The sequence below is a fragment of the Bos indicus genome, chromosome 20 (assembly GCF_029378745.1).
Source record: "Bos indicus isolate NIAB-ARS_2022 breed Sahiwal x Tharparkar chromosome 20, NIAB-ARS_B.indTharparkar_mat_pri_1.0, whole genome shotgun sequence".
Lineage (NCBI taxonomy): Eukaryota > Metazoa > Chordata > Mammalia > Artiodactyla > Bovidae > Bos > Bos indicus.
This window is the reverse complement of record NC_091779.1, coordinates 56450924-56470500: the sequence shown is the minus strand read 5'-3', so window position 1 is coordinate 56470500 and position 19577 is coordinate 56450924. Positions and strand designations below refer to the sequence as shown.

The 19577-nt window shown below is 41.1% G+C and overlaps 1 protein-coding gene across 4 annotated transcripts in view; it reads right to left on the bottom strand.

Annotated features, from left to right (window-relative positions):
- Positions 1 to 3156: 3156 nt before the first annotated feature.
- Positions 3157 to 19577, bottom strand: part of RETREG1 (reticulophagy regulator 1) — a 153098-nt gene continuing 136677 nt past the window's right edge. For 3 of the 4 annotated variants that reach the window (XM_070774826.1, XM_070774828.1, XM_070774829.1), the window contains 6 exons: positions 15777 to 15903; positions 12632 to 12716; positions 9858 to 9995; positions 9033 to 9097; positions 8287 to 8413; positions 3157 to 5361 (listed from right to left, as the gene is read on the bottom strand). In XM_070774826.1, the coding sequence (XP_070630927.1) occupies positions 4868 to 5361; positions 8287 to 8413; positions 9033 to 9097; positions 9858 to 9995; positions 12632 to 12716; positions 15777 to 15903 (1036 nt within the window). In that variant the 3' untranslated portion in view covers positions 3157 to 4867. The remainder of the gene's footprint in view (positions 5362 to 8286; positions 8414 to 9032; positions 9098 to 9857; positions 9996 to 12631; positions 12717 to 15776; positions 15904 to 19577) is intronic. The other variant, XM_070774827.1, reaches the window with a different exon arrangement.

Below are 19577 nucleotides of genomic sequence, written 5' to 3'. Positions count from 1 at the left end.
TAAAATAGCTGAGTCCTCTGGATACCCATCTTAAGAAATGTAATTAGTATGAATCCAGCAGGGATACACAATACAATATATATTTCCAAGCTTTCTCTAAAATTAAAGCAGAGAATGGTTATGTTAAGTAAAGAATTTCTGTTTTCTCTTTTCCATTATCTGTGGTTCTTCAAGCATCTGTTCCTTCTTCAGGTCATTATTTCCTCCCTACCTCCTTCCATCTATTTCATGACTCATTTCAGTATCTTTAAACTCACCGAGTGTTTTTACTTTTCCTTCAAAGGGACTCTACTTTCTCCATCATGTGAATTTCTCCAAGGGCTGCAATTCTATTAATACTTGGTCTCCTGGAGAGCCTTCTCGTTCCTCTTAATCTACCCTCCAGCACACAGAGATCGTTACAATAATTCTCCTCAGCCATCTTTTCTCTTGTGTGCCTCCTTCTGCTCAAGAATGGTTATCTGTTGCCCATAGATGAAGGTTACATTCCTTTGCCTGGTTTTCAGTATCTCCTATCACCTCTCCTCACTATCTATCTCCAGGAACATGTGTGTTTTTTTCCAGACTACAAAACAGTTCTCCAGCACCAGCTAGTGTCCTCCAGTTCAACTTGATTCTAACACTATCTATCTGGAGATGAAGTCAGATCCCACAGGTCAAAGTGCTCAGTCCTGCACGACTGACCCCACTTCAGAAGCCAATTCCAGGTCCAGGCTGTGGTGCTTCTGACCAACTGGCTGTAAATCAGAGGTTTCCAAGACGTCCTCTTCAGTCTTGAGTAATTTACTAGATCAGCTCACAGAAATCTGGAGACTAGTTTACTCACTAGATTACCAGTTTACTACAAAGGAAACAGGGGTGACTTCTAGGTAGCTTCAGTCGTGTCTGACTCTTTGCGACCCCCTGGACTGTAGCCTGCCAGGCTCCTCTGTCCATGGGATTCTCCAAACAAGAATACTGGGGTGGGTTGCCATTTCCTACTTCAGGGGATCTTCCTGACCCAGAGATCGAACACACATCTCCTGTGTCTCCTGCACTGCAGGCAGATTCTTTATCACTGAGCCACCGGAGAGGCCCTACCAAGGAAACTAAAGGATGTAAATGAACGGCCCAATGAAGAAATACTTAGAGTGAGGTTGGAAAGGTCCCAAACAAGAGATTCTCTCTCCCTGGAGCTTTGGTTATGACATCCTCTCAGCTAGCCTACCCAGGGCTGTCCAAAAGTCACCTCATCAAGATAACAAAGACACATTTATCATTCTCATCATTAAGACCTTCCAAGGGTTTTAGGAGCTCCATGCAAGGAATGGGACAAAGACTAAATATCTGTATTTTATTATCACAAAATCACATACATAATATCCTACTGGTTATAAATTAATACACCTTTGTTTGAGATTTTTCTGTCTTGTTAAGGATAAGAAATTCACAAGTAACTAATAGCATAAAGATGGGTCAAATACAATGAGATACAAAGGAAGTGGCAATGGGTATTTAGAATAGAAAAATGGCATCAACTAGGGAGATAAGTTTTCATTAAGGAGTTGACATTTCAGATGGGCACTGAAGGAGGTGGGGATAATGAAGACTTCATCTGTAGGTGGAAAAAAGGGGCTAGAGAAGAGATCCTGTGGACAGAAGAAAATAAGCGGTATATTTAGGAAGATTACATACCTAGCTTGTGTGATACAAAAGATATGGTAAAGAAAGGGAAACGAGACAAGGAAGTATTAAGGTATCACCTTTGGGTAAAGAGTTGAATTCTAGAATTTGCTGTTCACTTTGCAGTTGGTAAACAGTAGAGACTCAGAGTGTTTCTGTTTTTATGGGCATGAGGAATATAACTGGACCTTGAGGAGATCCAGCAGCAGTATCTGCAATTGACTGGAGAAACAGTAGAAAAGAGGAGGTCTATGGCCAACAGGTCCCTGATAAATGCGAGCCCACTGGCCAAGAGAACTTTGAGTTAAATCTCTCCTCGGCATATCGAGGTACTATGTTAAAGTGTTTTCAAAAATCACTTCTGAAGACTTTTAGGGTGAAAACAGTAAAAATGTTGCAGAATGAGAATATAAATACTGCTTTAAACCTAGACTGACCTTCCAAAAGGAACTTGAGCCCTGCTTTATTGTTCCAGATCAAAATGCATGACCAGGGTATGCTTTTCCCATTGTATGGTTTTGCTCAGCACTTCCTATGAGAAGTGAACAAGACATCTTTCTATAGCTCCTCTACAATTAAAAGAAAAATCCATGCTTCCCATTTTAATGACTGTATAAATTATCATAATAAAGGATCTGTAGTTTCCCACTGAACTGAATCAATCACTAGGTTTATCATTAGCACATCTTAAAACCAGAAACAGGACTATATGTAATGTCCCCTCCACCCCAATCTGCCAGAAACACACACACACACAAGATGAAAACCCTCAAAATCCCGATGTTTGATAGACTTAAGAGTACCATTATTACGTTGTGTATATTTATAGTCACATAGGGCTTCCCTGGTGACTCAGTAAAGAATCCGTAAATTCGTAAAGAATCTGCCTGTATTGCAGGAGACCTGGATTCAAGCCCTTCATCAGGAAGATCTCCTGGAGAAGGAAATGGCAACCCACTCCAGTATTCTTGCCTAGGAAATCCCAAGGACAGAGGAGCCTGGCGGGCTACACTCTATGGGGTCGCAAGAGTCTGATATGGCTTAGCAACTAAACCACCACCATTCTTCAATAAATGCTATTAAAGTGCATATGTAGTTAGAATGCAAGTGTCCACAGAGAGTTGGTATGTCTCCACCATAGGGTGGTAACACATTTTTCTACCCTACCTACCTCCCTCCCTATCCCCAACCCCTTTTAATTTATAGTTTATAACATTTGATTCTAGCTTTATGATTTATACCATCAAATCTTGGAGTTTATCTCCTTGTAAGCTTGTAAGCTTCAGCCCATGGGGTCGCAGAGTCGGACACGACTGAGCAACTGAACTGAACTGACTGAAGCTTGTAACACGTTCTTTAATTATTTGAGTTATTTAACTTATTTTTCTCCTCATAGAAGAAACTTAAAAGACCTTTAAACTTTCTGACTTCATGGCCAGAAGTTTTTTTCCAATGAAGAAACATACACATAAAAAAAGAAACCTGGTAACAAACTATTTTATAAATACGTGACTGTATTTTTCTTCATGTCCAGAAACTCTTGCTGAAACAGAAGTCAGGGATATTCCTCGCAAACCCACACAGCTCATAGATCTAACACCAGGTTTCCATTTGTACCGAAATGGGCAAGATGATGAAGGCACGGGCTCACTTTTGTATTGATAAAGGACATCAAACACAGTCACGAGGCACTAATAACAAGGAAGCATCATCAATCACGAAAAGCAAGCGGTCAGAGTCTTCAGTCACTTCTCTCCCTTTAACATTTGGCAAAATTTAGTCTAGATATTTTAATACCTCAGAAAGAAAAACAAAATATGAGATGTTACATTAAAATGTCAGGTGATGTACTATTACTCTTTAGACACAGAAGGGAAGGGATGAAGTAAAGAGAGGGGACCTCAGATTTCCTGTATTCTTGGATTATCCTTCCTTTCTGAGGGGCTCAGATGTCTGTGTGCATCTGTCAAAATGCCAGCTCTACCTGAAGATTGAAGAGATGGTTGGTAGCTGCTGACATGGTCCCTCGACACTATTAAAAGTTTCTGTCGCACAAACAGAAGTAGCTTGATTTCTGCACTTTAGTCCTTTTAAAAACCTAAGTCGAATTTGATTGTAAGTAATCTAAAATGTTTAAAGTAAAAGAAAATATATATTCTAGCTTCCTAAGAAGAAACAGATTACACGTTTTGACTTCAATGGCAAATAAATACACTTGAAAGCCAGGCAAGTTTCTCTCCTGCCAGGGAGTCAGACTATGAAAACAGTTCTTGTTTCTCTGCGGTGGATGACCACATCACTCATAGAACATACCAGGAACTATTTTAAGAGACTTTTCTGTAATATCAAAGATGAGGGTTTAACCTAGTTCTGAGCAGGCAGAATAGATCTGCACTCACAATATCCTTCTCACAAATACATGACAACTGAAACAACAAAGTGCAGCCTATTTCTGTTTACATCAAAACCACGTAGACACGTGATATCTAAGTACTTGCTTTCTACACGCTAATATCACCCATTGCCAAGGCTCGAGCTGGCAGTCAATGGAGCATGCCATTTACAAGGAAGCCTAAAGTCTACAACTGCAGAGATAACATGGAAATGTATCAGCCTATCCAACATAAATATATTTTCAAAAAATTATCCTAGGAAATTGATTTTAATAGTCTCTCCCAAGTCTTTCAACCAAAGTGACTTTGATAATTTTTGTCTTTTTATGTCAAAATCCACCAAAAATTTTTAACTGTGTCCAAGTATTAGGAACAAGGAGCCAATATAGCATGTGTTCACAATTGTTAGTATTTCAGTGAGTTACAATAAACTGTTTTTGCATGCTTGAAAAATTGTGAAGAAAATGTAAGGAATACTTATGGGAGGATCTCAATAATTGGGTGTTTCCATTTTACTTTAAAAACAACTGCTAATGTTCAACTCCGACAACACAGTGTGTGTGTATATACATATATATAAAGTTCATTTCCATGCTCATTACATAAAAATAACTATGAGAAATATCAATCTATCAGTGTCAGCTGACATATATCCAATGAATTCACTGCAGAAGGAGGGAGAAAGACCAAAAAAAATTCTAAAGTAATCAGTAAAGCTCACAGTTTGAAAAGATTTGATTTTTTTTTTCTTTTTTGCTTGTTTGAAATTTTTTTGGTAGTTTGTGCTCTGTCATAATAAGCTGATTCCCAGACTAATGGCCTCCGAGCAGATTTGAAAGGAAACCTGAAGACTTCTTATTTTGCTGGGCTTCTGCTTCCTGGTCTTGTGACAGTCCCAATTCACTCTCAATTTGATCAAGCTCTGACTGGTCCAGGAGTTCAAAGTCATCGCCCTCCTCCGTGTCTGTGTCCTCCCCCAGGCTGGGAGCAGCCTGAGACAGCGCTTGGCGCACGCCTGCCAACTGGTCTTTGACCGCGGCGGTCACCGCGGCCGTGATGACGTCCCCAGCCAGGTCGCTCATCAGGTGCAGCGTCTGGTCACTGCTCAGAGGAAGGCTGAGACCAGCTGCTGACTTCTTCTCCGTGCTCCGTCTGGGACCGCCGTCCAACTGCTCCTTTTTTCTCTTGAGCTCAGTGGGCAGGCCAAGGCTCAATTCATCTTCATCGTTTGTTCCCGTGCCATTTTCTAGCGATGGAAAATCTGAAAGGTCTCGAGAGAAAACTTCCTCACTAGGTCGGTCAAGGTCTGTAAAATGCAGAATAGAAATTGAGGCTTAAGCACCATAATAATTTTTTTTTAATGATTCAACTTTTAACTGATGAAGCTGTTGTTGTTTAGTCTTTAAGTTGTGTCTGACTCTTTGGCAATCCCATGGACTGCAGCCCATCAGGCTCCTCTGTCCATGGGATCTCCCAGACAAGAATACTGGAAGTGAAAGTGAAAGGCGCTCAGTCATGTCCAGCTGTTTGCGACCCCATGGACTGTATACAATCCATGGAATTCTCCAGGCCAGAATACTGAAGTGAGTAGGGTAGCCTACTCCAGGGGAACAGCCTACTCCAGAAAAACCCTCCAGGGGATCTTCCCAACCCAGGGATCAAACCCAGGCCTCACCCCATAGTCCATGGGGTCACAAAGAGTTGGACAAGACTGAGCGACTTTCACTTAAGAATACTGGAGTGGACTGCTGTTTCCTTCTCCAAGCGGGATCTTCCCAACCCAGGCATAGAACTCGGGTCTCCTGCATTGCAGGCAGATTCTTTACCATCTGAGCCACCAGGGAAGCCCCTGAGACAGGATGCTTAAGATTAAAGGGTTTGTTATGCTGGTCTTACGGATGTTTACAGCTTGTAGAACTTGAGAGGACTTCAGTGAGCCTCTTGTTCTAATACACTTTAAAGATGAGGAAATTGAGATCCACAGAAATTATGTTACCTGTGCAAGGCCATATAGTAAGTTATGACAAATGCAAGGCTACACTTGGGTTTTCCAATCTCCCAATCTGTATTATTTCAACATCACACAGCCTTCTTCCTTCCTCTAGAAAAAGGAAGTGTGTTCTTGCCTGTAAATACATGTGTAAAATAATTTATTCATAATCCTTTATTATAATTGCTTATATTTTCAGTATATGGTTAAAATGACTTGAAATAATCCAATGAGACTAGCAAAAGTTATTGCACAAGAGTTGTCTGAAATTTTATTTTAAATTGTACTTAACCTAATTATAAAAGAGAAGAAAGCTTTAAAAAAAAAAAAAAAAAAAAAAAACTACCTTGGAAGAAGAATATGAGCAACCCTGGAGTCAGCTTTTGATTCAGGAAACCTGTCCCCCATGGTTCAGTCCCTCTTAATGAGCGCTAGCTCTGGATACGTGGGATTAGCTTTTCTCTTCCTGTCTCCCACAACTGTGGTCTTTCCTGGTGGCTCAGATAGTAAAGAATCTGCCTGCCATGCAGGAGACCCGGGTTCCATCCCTGGGTTGGGAAGATCCCCTGGAGATGGGAATGCCTATCCACTCCAATATTCTTGCCTGGAGAATTCCATGGGGTCACAAGGAGTTGGACATGACTGAGCGTGTGTGTGTCTCACTATTTCCCATTACTGCTATAAATAATGCCACCAGATATTCCAGAATTTTTTTCATTGCCAATTATTTGTTTTCAAAATAAAGGAAGAATTTGACATTGACTGGCTTAGATTTTTTTCTCACACTCTTAAATAATAGATTTTGAGATATAATTCATATCCTATAAAATTTACCCTTTTAAAGTGTACGGTTAGGTCAAGAAGCAACAGTTAGAACTGGACATGGAACAACAGACTGGTTCCAAATAGGAAAAGGAGTACGTCAAGGCTGTATATTGTTACCCTGCTTATTTAACTTATATGCAGAGTACATCATGAGAAATGCTGGGCTGGAAGAAGCACAAGCTGGAATCAAGATTTCTGGGAGAAATATCAATAACCTCAGATATGACGATGACACAATCCTTATGGTGGTGAAGAAAGTGAAGAGGAACTAAAAAGCCTCTTGATGAAAGTAAAAGAGGAAAGTGAAAAAGTTGGCTTAAAGCTCAACATTCAGAAAACTAAGATCATGGCATCTGGTCCCATCACTTCATGGGAAATAGATGGGGAAACAGTGGAAAAAGTGTCAGACTTTATTTTTTTGGGCTCCAAAATCACTGCAGATGGTGATTGCAGCCATGAAATTAAAAGACGCTTACTCCTTGGAAGGAAAGTTATGACCAACCTAGATAGCATATTCAAAAGCAGAGACATTACTTTGCCAACAAAGGTCCGTCTAGTCAAGGCTATGGTTTTTCCAGTGGTCATGTATGGATGTGAGAGTTGGACTGTGAAGAAAGCTGAGCGCTGAAGAATTGATGCTTTTGAAATGTGGTGTTGGAGAAGACTCTTGAGAGTCCCTTGGACTGCAAGGAGATCCAACCAGTCCATTCTAAAGGAGATCAGTCCTGGGTGTTCTTTGGAAGGAATGATGCTAAAGCTGAAACTCCAGTACTTTGGCCACCTCATGTGAAGAGTTGACTCATTGGAAAAGACTCTGATGCTGGGAGGGATTAGGGGCAGGAGGAGAAGGGGACAACAGACAATGAGATGGCTGGATGGCTTCACCGACTCGATGGACGTGAGTCTGAGTGAACTCCAGGAGTTGGTGATGGACAGGAAGGCCTGACGTGCTGCAATTCATGAGGTCGCAAAGAGTCGGACATGACTGAGCGACTGAACTGAACTGAACTGAACTAGGTGGTCTTTGGTATATTCACAAGGCTGTACAACATCTCCACTACCTAATTCTAGAACATTTTCATCACCCAAAAGGAAACATATTAATTACCAGTCACCCACCAGTCCCTCTTCCTAGCCCCTGGCAATCACTCATCTAATTTCCTTCCACATGGATTTGTCTGTTTTGGACATTTCATGTAAATGGAGTCACACAATGAGTGGACTTGTGTGTTTGGCTTCCTGCCCTCAGCATATCATGTTCAAGGTTTATCCATATTATAGCAAGTGTCAGTGTTTCTATAGCCCAGTGATATTCCATTGCATAGATGTAGCACACTTTATCCAGTCAGAAGCTGACACAAATACTTTTGCATGGACTCAAAATAACACTCAGAGCATCTACAGGTGTGAACATACCATCAGAAGTGTCTGTCTGTGGAGTGTATCCTTCTGAGAGGTTGAAGGTCCCATTGTCTGTCCAGGAGACCTCAGACACATCGGTGTCAGACACAGACAATTCTTTGGCAGCAGTGGTGAGGCTAATCTGTATTAATATAAATGCCAGTGACACATTTCAAACTTCTATGGGATGTCTTTCTAAAAATCCAACTAACACCGAAAATGTCAGAATAGTAAGAACCAGATGAGTATTTTCCTTTTAATAGTTCAATCATTTTAGAGAAATAGGAGAAGTTGTATTAATGGAATTTAGAAAGATGGTAACGATAACCCTCTATGTGAGACAGCAAAAGAGACACAGATGTATAGAACAGTCTTTTGGACTCTGTGGGAGAGGGAGTGGGTGGGATGATTTGGGAGAATGGCATTGAAACATGTATAATATCATATAAGAAATGAACCGCCAGTCCAGGTTTGATGCATGATACAGGATGCTCAGGGCTGGTGCACTGGGATGACCCAGAGGGATGGTATGGGGAGGGAGGTGGGAGGGGGAGTTCAGGATGGGGAACACGTGTACACCCATGGCAGATTCATGTTGATGTATGGCAAAACCAATACAATATTATAAAGTAATTCGCCTCTAATTAAAATAAATAAATTTAAATTTTTAAAAAAAAGGAAAATCATTCCAGTTTTGGTACAAGTAGATACACTGACAGGCAAACAACACAGGAACGAATTGAAAACTGAACAAAAAATACCTTAGGACAAAGAGCTGAAAAGTCTAATTCACTGTCATCTTTGTGACTTTTTTCTTTATCTGCTTCTGTTGAGAAAAAATTTGGAAGCTTTCAGTTTCCTGGCCAGCTCAGACAGAGTGTATTTTATCCATTATATATCCTGATCCCCCAATCCTCATGTCCTTCAATGTCTCCATGTAATTAAATGTTTGCATATAACGAGCTTCACATATTTGCAAGTGTTTGGTTTCCGAGGGAAATGGTCCATACCAGTGGCTCTCACAGCGTGGCCCCTGGACCACAGCAGTAACAGCAGCACTGGGAATCTTTTAGCAATACAAATTCCCAGGCCCTCCCCCAGACCAACTCAATCAGACACTAACTTTAAGACGCTCTCGAGATCCATCTGGTGCTTGCTCTAGTTGAGAATCTATAAGGTCAGAGGCCAAGTTAAAATGTGAAAAAGGATCACACTGGCCTTCCCTCTATTTTCTTTTTCCATGGCTCCCACTCTCTGCCCTACCTGCATCATTCGTTATTTGCAAGCACCTACCCCAAAAGCAAACAGTGTCGAGAAAGGAAACAATAAATAGCAAATGTAGAACTCCAGAGCCTTTCCTCTTTCCCCCGATAGTTTGGATTAAAAAGCCACTTTAGTATATGTGTGAGAAAAGAGAAATAAATGCTTAAGTAGGAAAAAGCTGTTACTTTGTGGGGGGATCTGCTTCTGTAATAATATGTAGTTAATGGCTAAAACACCCTAAAATGCATTCAAAGTGATCTCATAATACAGAGCCAGCAATGCCTCCTTTCAGGTGTGGAATCTAAAATCCAAACGTTACCTACCAGATCTCTCACGTTTCTTCTGGTTAATATATTCTCTGATTCCAAAATCTAGTTTCAGGAGACATGACTTGATTTTGCTGTATATTTTTTGTCCAATATCATTACACTTGAACAGTGGACACAAAAATGCACACAGCACTGAAAGATAAGGAGGAAGAGAGGTTAGGGGAAATGCCCTTGCTTTCCAACTACCTATTAGTATTTCACAAAATTGTTTCAGTTCCTTTACGGACAAACTGGAGTTTTTTCCCTTGGGGAAATGCCTCTGTGAGATAAGTTCATAATTTCATTCTTCTCCTTGTAATGAAAACATTTTCTCCTACACATACACACACACTCACACACACCCCATGATCACTGTTCTCAAAGACTTGAAATTAGATAACCCATCCACTCAACCCTCGTACACTCAAAAGTCATACAAAGGTTACATGCTTCTCATACAACAGTCCTGGATGAAAATATCAACTCTACTTATTTGTTAAATGACATTTCTCCATAGAAAAGTTATCACTATCCATTAGCCTCTCATCAGTCATATTAGGATAACACCACCATCTCTAGGGGTTGCTGTGAAGAATAACTGAGATGAATACAGACCATCTGAATAATGCCTGGCCCATATTTAGACACTCTTTCCCTGGCTCTCTTCTCCTTTCTCTCTTAAACAAGGCAGCTCAAGGGCTGAAACATTCTACATGAGTTATACCTGGGAGAATGAATTTGAGCCCTGACCATCTGCCTTCCCTTGTGGCTCAGTTGGTAAAGAATCCATCTGCAATGAGGGAGACCTGGGTTCGATCCCTGGGTTGAGAAGATCCCCTAGAGAAGGGAAAGGCTACCCACTCTAGTATTCTGGCCTGGAGAATTCCACGGACTATACAGTCCATGGGGTCACAAAGAGTCGGACATGACTAAGTGACCTTCACTTCACTTCATCTGCCTTTTGTGCTAGGCTTTAGGAATATGAAAAGAAATGAAGATCAAGGCAGTATGCCCTAATCAACATTGCATGCCCTCATGTTTATTTCTTTGCAGTTGTCAGGACACATGCCCCATTTACCTTTTTTAAATAGGAGTTGTGAACTCAAATATCTTTAGAAGCTGAGAAGGTATATGTAAAATGTAAAGGCTGGTGCAAGAAAAATAGGGAAATAAGAAGGTTAGTTTAGTGGAGAGTTGCTGCCCCATTTAAAAAGGTGGCAGGGCCAGAATGTCACATTTTTCAGGAAAAGCATGAAGGCACAACTTCTTTACAGCACTTTCGAGTTATAGTTGATATATGATAAATTGCATACATTTAAAGTGTACAGTTTGAAAAGTTTTGACACATGCATATAACTAAGAAATTATCATTATGACAAATAAGGAACATGCCTGCCAGCCCCTAAAGTTTCCTCCTGTTTCTCTTAGCCCTTCCTCTCTCCTGCCTTTCCCCGCCCCACCCACCCCATCCCCAGAGAATCACTTCTGTGTGTTGTCACTAAAGATTACTGTGAATTATATATAAATGGAATCGTATGGTGCGTAGTCTGTTTTTTAACCTGGCTTCTCCCACTCAACTAATTACTTTTATATTTATCCAGATCTTTGCATATATCAATTGTTTAGTGTTGAGTAGTAATCCACTGTATGGATATATCACAATTTGTTTGCCCATTTATCTGTTGATGGACATATGAATTATCTTCTGATTTCGGCTACTACAGATAAAGTGAAAGTCGCGCAGTCATGTCCGACTCTTCGAAACCCCATGGACTATACAGTCCATGGAATGCTCTAGGCCAGAATACTGGAGTGAGTAGACTACAGATAAAGCCTCTATGAACATCTGTGCACAAGTCTTTGTGAAGGTGTATGCTTTCATTTCTCTTGGGTAAATAAATACCTTGCTTTGAAATGGCTGGGTCATTTGGAAAACTGCCAAATTGTTAGCCAGAGTGGCTGCGCCATTTTACTGATCCATGAGAACTCTAATTGTTCCATATCCTGCCTAATACTTGATACAGTCAGTAGTTTTAATTTCCGCCACTTTGGTGGGGGTATAATGATGTCTCATTGTGCTTTTAAAAAAAAAAATCTACTTCTTTATTATTTTTGGCTGTGTTGGGTCTTCTCTGTAGCTGCGGTGAGCAGGGGCTCCTCTCCACTTGCTGGGCAAGGGCTTCTCATTGCTGTGGCTTCTCCTGTCGTGGAGCACGGCCTGCAGGTTGTGTGGGCTTCAGCAGCTGGAGCACGTGGGCTCAGTAGCTGTGGCTCCCGGGTTCCAGAACACAGACTCAATAGTTGTGGTGCGTGGGCTGAGCTGCTCCAAGGCATGTGGCATCTTCCCAGACCAGGGCTCAAATCCATGTTTCCTGCTTTTGGCAGGGGGATTCTTCACTACTGAGCCACCCAGGGACGTCCTCATTGTGCCTTTAATTACATTTGAGCTGCCAATCATGCACAATGGCAAAGGAATTAATGTGTTTGGGCGAAAGGAATTAATGTGTTTGGGTTGGGGAGTGGAGAGTATAACTTTATTGTTTTATTGACATAATTTAACATAAAATGAGTTGCTTACAATCTTGCTTTTTGACAGTGATTTGTACAGTTGTGGAAAAGCAACATGTCTCTAGAAAAAGAAGAAACTTTGAAGAGCAGAAAATTAAATAGTCAACTTGATTTATAATCAAGAACTCATACCCGCTCTTCTAAGCTATGGAAGTTCTTAATAGACCATTAAATAACATCGTATGTGTTGTATCAATTAGCTGAATGTTCTATATACTTACACAGTAGATAGCTGAGTATAACCCCAGGAATGTAACTTCCCAAGATGGTAAAAAAGGTGCACACGCTGCAGACCAGGAGACAAAACTAGAAGTAACAGAAGTAATGGGACAGTTACTCACTCGCTCATAACACCAAGACACTTCAGAGCACAGGATACACACACACTTATTGATCTATGTGTCATCTATCATGTTATGGCAAACGTTCTTCAAACACTGTTCTCTGCACTTAGATCTAATGACTGCTGTATTCAATGAGCCTTAATCCACTTTCACATTTAATAATAATCATTTTGAAGGTTCCAGAAGTTAATTTCTGGCACAGAGAACATCTCCCGTTAATCGGCTACGTTACTAAATGCAAGAGACCTGAAGAGTAGTATGTGCCTGGAAACTTCTTTCACTCATGGTCACTCTCTGAAAACAATGCAGTCCAGGAATGAAATCTGTAAGTTCAAACTACACCTGTAAGTCCATGGAAATCCATAAATCCAGCAAAACGAGTTAGAGAAATTAGAGGTATTTACATAAACATAACAGCAATTTACCCAGGTGGTAAGCAATTGTGATTGTAGATTACTAGTAGATCGTAGGATAAATCTACTGGCCATTACTATCCTCCTTTCTAACCACCTGCTCCTCAAACCAACTCCACTCCTAGGTCACCTGGAAACCAACGACGAGTAAAACTAAATTCCTATGGCAAAATTCAGTTATTTTCTTTCTGTCAGTTGTGGCCAAAAGAATCTTGGTTGTTTTAGGAAATTAAAACATCAAGACAGAAAAATTGTCCCATAAAGTCTTCACTTCTTTCCCATACTCTATTCTTTAAACTATCTTACTCCTTTGCTTTACATTATGGTACTAAATTTCACTGATAAGCCAAGAAAATTCATTAAGGGAATTTCAAAATAAGTCATGAGGACAGCATATACAATTCTGATCAATAACTGATAAAGGGAAACAGAAAGGGGATCTAAAATTCAGATTAATTTTGATTTTTCACTCTTGGCACAGGGTTAACAAATTCACTGCCGCTGCCACTAAGTCACTTCAGTCGTGTCCGACTCTGTGCGACCCCATAGACAACAGCCCACCAGGCTCCCCCGTCCCTGGGATTCTCCAGGCAAGAACACTGGAGTGGGTTGCCATTTCCTTCTCCAATGCTTGCAAGTGAAAAGTGAAAGTGAAGTCGCTCAGTCGTGTCTGACTCTTGGCGACCCCATGGACTGCAGCCCACCAGGCTCCCCCGTCCCTGGGATTCTCCAGGCAAGAACACTGGAGTGGGTTGCCATTTCCTTCTCCAGTGCATGAAAGTGAAAAGTGAAAGTGAATTCGCTCAGTCGTGTCTGACTCTTGGCGACTCCATGGACTGCAGCCTCCCAGGCTCCTTCATCTGTGGGATTTTTCAGGCAAGAGTACTGGAGTGGGGTGCCATTGCCTTCTCCGAACAAATTCACTAGTCAAAAGGAAAACAGATGAAACTGTGGGAACAAAATTAAGAGTTGTTTCTCAAGTATCAGAGGTCCTTGAAGAATATGGAGCTCTATTTGCAAAATGGAAGGCGAAAGACCATAAAAGTTAAAAGAACAAATAAAGGCATTACTATATACAGAATTCAGTTCTGCAAAGGGATTTCATATTATCCACTAAATCTGTATTAAGAGCATCATCATCTTAGGCTAACTGACTTGGGGCACATTAGTGTAACCCAATGCAAAAGTTTAAGTTCAGACTCTTCTGACAATGTGTTTAATCATCTCAGTAAAGGAAGCAATAAAAGCATGACTTATTCCACCCCCACCACCATATTGGTATCTATTCTAAAAACTGCCTTCAGTGATTAAAATGATTTATCCATATATAATGTTGCAATGTTAGTATGCTCAAAATGTGTCCAAGTATAGTTCTACTCTTCATTGAAGGTTAGATTTCCTGTAAGAGAGGGATTTTAAATGAGGACATTCCTAGGTCCTTCCTTCCAATGACAGGGGGATGTTCAAGAAACCTGACTACAGCCCTGGAAGGGGAGGGTCTACTGATGGTGCCCGACCTCACCCATGGTGTCAGGATACAGCGGGAGCTGCTTCTACACATAGAAACACTCCAGTGTGCATTTCTCCATGCAGCCCCTTCAAACCACTCTTGACTCTGCTCCTCATGGGTTTTCATCTTCATTGGAAAAATACTCATTCCATTCATATGATCACTATGGATGTTTCTGCCAAAGGTTTCCTTTCTTAAGTAAATCATACAAGAATCTTCACTTGTTAGACTGAAAGTGAGATTCAGCTACCTCCAAAAGCATCCTCAAAGGGCTATGTGTTCATTCTATCTCCCTTTGACTTGAGAACCAGTCTGCTGCTGCTGCTGCTGCTGCTGCTAAGTCGCTTCAGTCGTGTTCGATTCTGTGCGACCCCATAGACAGCAGCCCACCAGGCTCTGCCATCCCTGGGATTCTCCAGGCAAGAACACTGGAGTGGGTTGCCATTTCCTTCTCCAATGCGTGAAAGTGAAGTCGTTCAGTCGTGTCCGACTCTTAGCAACCCTGTGAACTACAGCCCACCAGGCTCCTCCGTCCATGGGATTTTCCAGGCAAGAGTACTGGAGTGGGGTGCCATTGTCTTCTCCCAGTCTAGATTAACATAAACTGAAATTCTTTTTTTAATTAGTTAATTTTTAATTCAATGATAATTGCTTTACAATGTCGTGTTGGTTTCTGCCATACATTAATGTGAATCAGCCATAGGTATACATATGTCCCCTCCCTTTTGAACCTTCCTCCCACCTCTCATCCCATTCTACTCCTCTAGGTTGTCACAGAGCCCCTAACACATTTTTATCTTTGGTCTCACTGAGTGAGAAGACAAATCATCATTCATTTTATTTTAGCTAATAAGCTACATAGATATGGATAAAATAGAAATCCAATTCCAACTACATTATAAGGTTGAGGACTTTCTAGTGCTAACACACTAACATTTCCAGACCTTGCTAATATCAGTTTTTATGGCACAGTTCCCAGTATGTTACATTCAGAGTTGGAAAACTTTTACAAGCTGATGAAATAGGTTAATTCATTTGTTTCCAAGTTTATTGCACATCTTAAAGCACACACATCATTCTCCTTCCCTGGAAAACTTGCCTTGCCAGGGCTCTGCTGTTTAAACACAGACATTTCTTGAAGAAATATGCTGAAATTCATCCATGATTCTGCAAGACAGTGGCTGAACCCGGGTCTTTCATCCGGTTTAGAATTGATAACTTCCCAGCTAAAGAGAGAAAAAGAAAACAAAACTTTTAACTGAACTTTGGATAATTCACTCAATAGTCACTGCTTCAGCACATATTCATTCAGCACCTCCTAGTGACTACACTCTCTGGAAAAGCCATATAAATTCAGAGATGAACAAGTCAGACAGCTGTCCAAGGACGTTCACAGGCCAAGGGCAGCACGAACTCCACGATTATCTGGTCACAACAAAGGAAAAGCATAGGGTGGAGGCGCTGGGGCATCTTTGAAGATGTCACTTTTACGGTGCAGTCTGCATTTACACTATTTCCTATAAGGGCTTGGAAGGGTTCCAGACAAAACAGAACAGTGTACAGCGTGTGCAAGAGGCACTGGTGTGAGATGGAGCTGAAGCACCATTGAGCCTGGTGCGGCTGCAGCAGAGCGAACCAGAGAATAACACTGCAGGGAGCTGGGACGACGGGAAGAGACCTTGTGGGATTCTTAGGAATGTTTTAAACCTTAGGGATACAGAAGCCACAGCACCTTGAAAGAAACCTTGGCATAAATCTTATCATCCTCAACATCAACACCAATATTGCATTTTCAGTACACCCTTGATCCTTGCACAATGCTGCACTGAATCCATGTATGTACAATTTATTGTTGCCCCTTCATGTTGGTCATTCCCCTGCATCCAAGGGTTTAGCCGACAACAGACCCTGTATATTTACTATTGAGAAATATCCACTCTAAGTGGATGCACACAGTTCAAACCTGGGTTGTTCAAGGGTCAGTGGTACTCCATGTTGGTCAACTCAGTAGAAAACTGTTAAGCTCAACAAGATCTCTCAATACCCCATATTTTTCTAGAGTATCTTTTCTCAATCATCATCAGAAAACATGCTGAATGTGGTGTACATGCCAGGCACGTACTGTGCGTCCCTGTCTTCATTTTTTCTACAGGAACTAAAAACTGTTCACAACTGCTCCAGGAGGGAGACATAGAGACACTGGGCATTTCTTACAGTTACAAAGCCATCAAGTTCAAATGCCACTCTTAAAATCCTACCTTATCACATAAATATACCAAACAAGATCTACCAAGGGCCCCCCAATTCAATCATTTCATAGATAATTTTAAACAAATGTGTCCATAGAGGACACACTGTTAGTGAGGTGTCCTCTGAGCTGTGACTGCAAGGGTGCCAGAGTGAGACTGATCTCTAGATTGGACTCCAGTAGCCCTGGTGGCTCAGACGGTGAAGAGCCTGCCCACAGGGCAGGAGACCCAGGTTCCATCCCTAGGTGGGGAAGATCCCCTGGAGAAGGGAATGGCAACCCACTCCAGTATTCTTGCCGGGAGAATCCCACGACAGAGGAGCCTGGAGGGCTACATTCCATGGGTGGCAAAGAGTCGGACGCGACTGAACGACTAACACTTCCACACACTTTCACTTTCAGTTCAGTTGTTCCGTTGTGTCTGACTCTCTGCGACCCCATGGACTGCAGCCCTCCAGGATTCCCTGTGCATCACCACCTCCTGGAGATTGCTCAAACTCATGTCCATCCCATCGAGTCCGTGATGCCATCCAACCACTTCATCCTCTGTTGTCCCCTTCTTCTCCTGCCTTCAACTCAGCCCTACGACAAATCAAAGCCACTTTGGCCCTTAGATGCTGAACTACTCAGAAATTGTTTCTTTTTAATAAATTTTCAAATCAACACCATGACAACTACAATCAATACAATTTCCCTTTTTAGTATAAATTTTAAGCTAATTTAAGTGAGTTCAACAGCATTAAAAAAGCAAAAAAAAAAAAAAAAAAAGTCTTGTCCTTCCTCTTTGCTCTGTCAGCCTCAACCAAAGCTCTGCCAGACAGTCACTGAGCCTCCAGCGTTCAGGCTGATGCTACTCCATGAGGTAGACATTTGCCAAATGATGTCCCAACTATTGTAAGAAATGAACTTTTGGGGACGTTTAGCTATCAGTTTATGTATTCATAAACGCTACCCACTCGTGACTCACTGAGCAAGCCTGTTGACACTGGTGACCAAGCCTAGCACTAGGTCTGCATATCCTATGAATGATTCCAGACCTATTAAAAGAAACAGTAAGCGCATGGCTAGGAGGTCACTATCTGTAACAAAACCTTGCCAGTGTATTAACTTAATGGGACATGACTTTGTACAGGGGAGTAAAAACTGAACTGGCTACTAACCTATGGTTTCTTTTCTACAACAACATAGGCCTGTTAACAAATTGCCAAGGGTAGGCTCCTCTGCGGCTGGCTCAGTGCATGACATACTGGGTTGGCCAGAAAGTTCATTTGGGGTAACATCTTATGGAAAAACCCCAACAAAAATTTTGGCTAACCTAATAAAGATTTTAATTTCTACTCTCTAGGCCTAGTAAGTAGTATATGAGCATTTGGTTAAATTGACTGGCAAATCCAATTCTAACAAAAATCTATGAAAAACATAATGGAACTAATTTGATTATTATTATTTTAATGATTACAATGGAATGAGTGAACATTTTGTATTTTGAAGCAAATTTAAGATATACTTCCATTAGGATAATGAACAAATAAAGTGAGCTGTGTTCAGAAATGAAAGACGGAATGGAAATAAAGGAATACAAGTTCCAAGTTTGTACATGAACCTTGGGATCGTAATATTGAGGGAAAAAATTCGCAGAAGAATACACACAGCATAATTACATTTTTATAAAGCTCAAAATCACATTAAGCTAACAGTTCTTTAAGCAAGGAAACATTAAAAACAGAAAAAAACAAAATTCAGGAGAGCAGTTACCTCAGATGAGAGTATGTAAGGAATAAGACTTAAGATGACAATTCTTGAATATCCTTATGTTATATATCTTAACTCAAGTGCTGAATACACAAGAATGATGTACAATATTACTGTTCTTAAAGCTGTATACATGTACACATTCACACCCTTGATTTAAAACTCCTTGATTGTTGTTGCTTTTCAGTCACTCAGTTGTGTCCATCGCTTTGTGACCCCAGGGACTGCAGCATGGCCAGGCTTCCCTGTCCTTCACCGTTTCCTGGAGCTTGCTCAAACTCATGTCCGTAGAGTCAGTGATGTCATCCAACCATCTCATCCTCTGTCGTCCCCTTCTCCTCCCACCTTCAATCTTTCCCAGCATCAGGGTCTTTTCTAGTGAGTCGGCTCTTCACATCAGGTAGCCAAAGGACTGGAGCTTCACCTTCACCATCAGTCCTTCTAATGAATATTCAGTATTGATTTCCTTTAGGATTGACTGGTTTGATCTCCTTGCAGTCCAAGGGACTCTCAAGAGTCTTTGACAACACCACAGTTCAAAAGCATCAATTCTTCGGTGTTCAGCCTTCTTTATGGTCCAAATCTCGTATCCATACATGACTACTGGAAAAAGCATAGCTTTGACTATATGGACCTTTGTTGGCAAAGTGATGTCTCTGCTTTTTAATACGCTGTCTAGGTTGGTCATAAGTTTTCTTCCAAGGAGCAAGCGTCTTTTAATTCTGTGGCTTCAGTCACCATTTGCAGTGATTTTTGATGCTTAAGTGTATATTCTTTCTTTTAATTAAATCAGTAACATTCTTACACGAGTATATCCCACTTCACATCTTATAGTCAAAATACAAATGTTACCTCCTGTGACAGTACTTTGGGACAACAAATTCCACTGGTTACTTATCT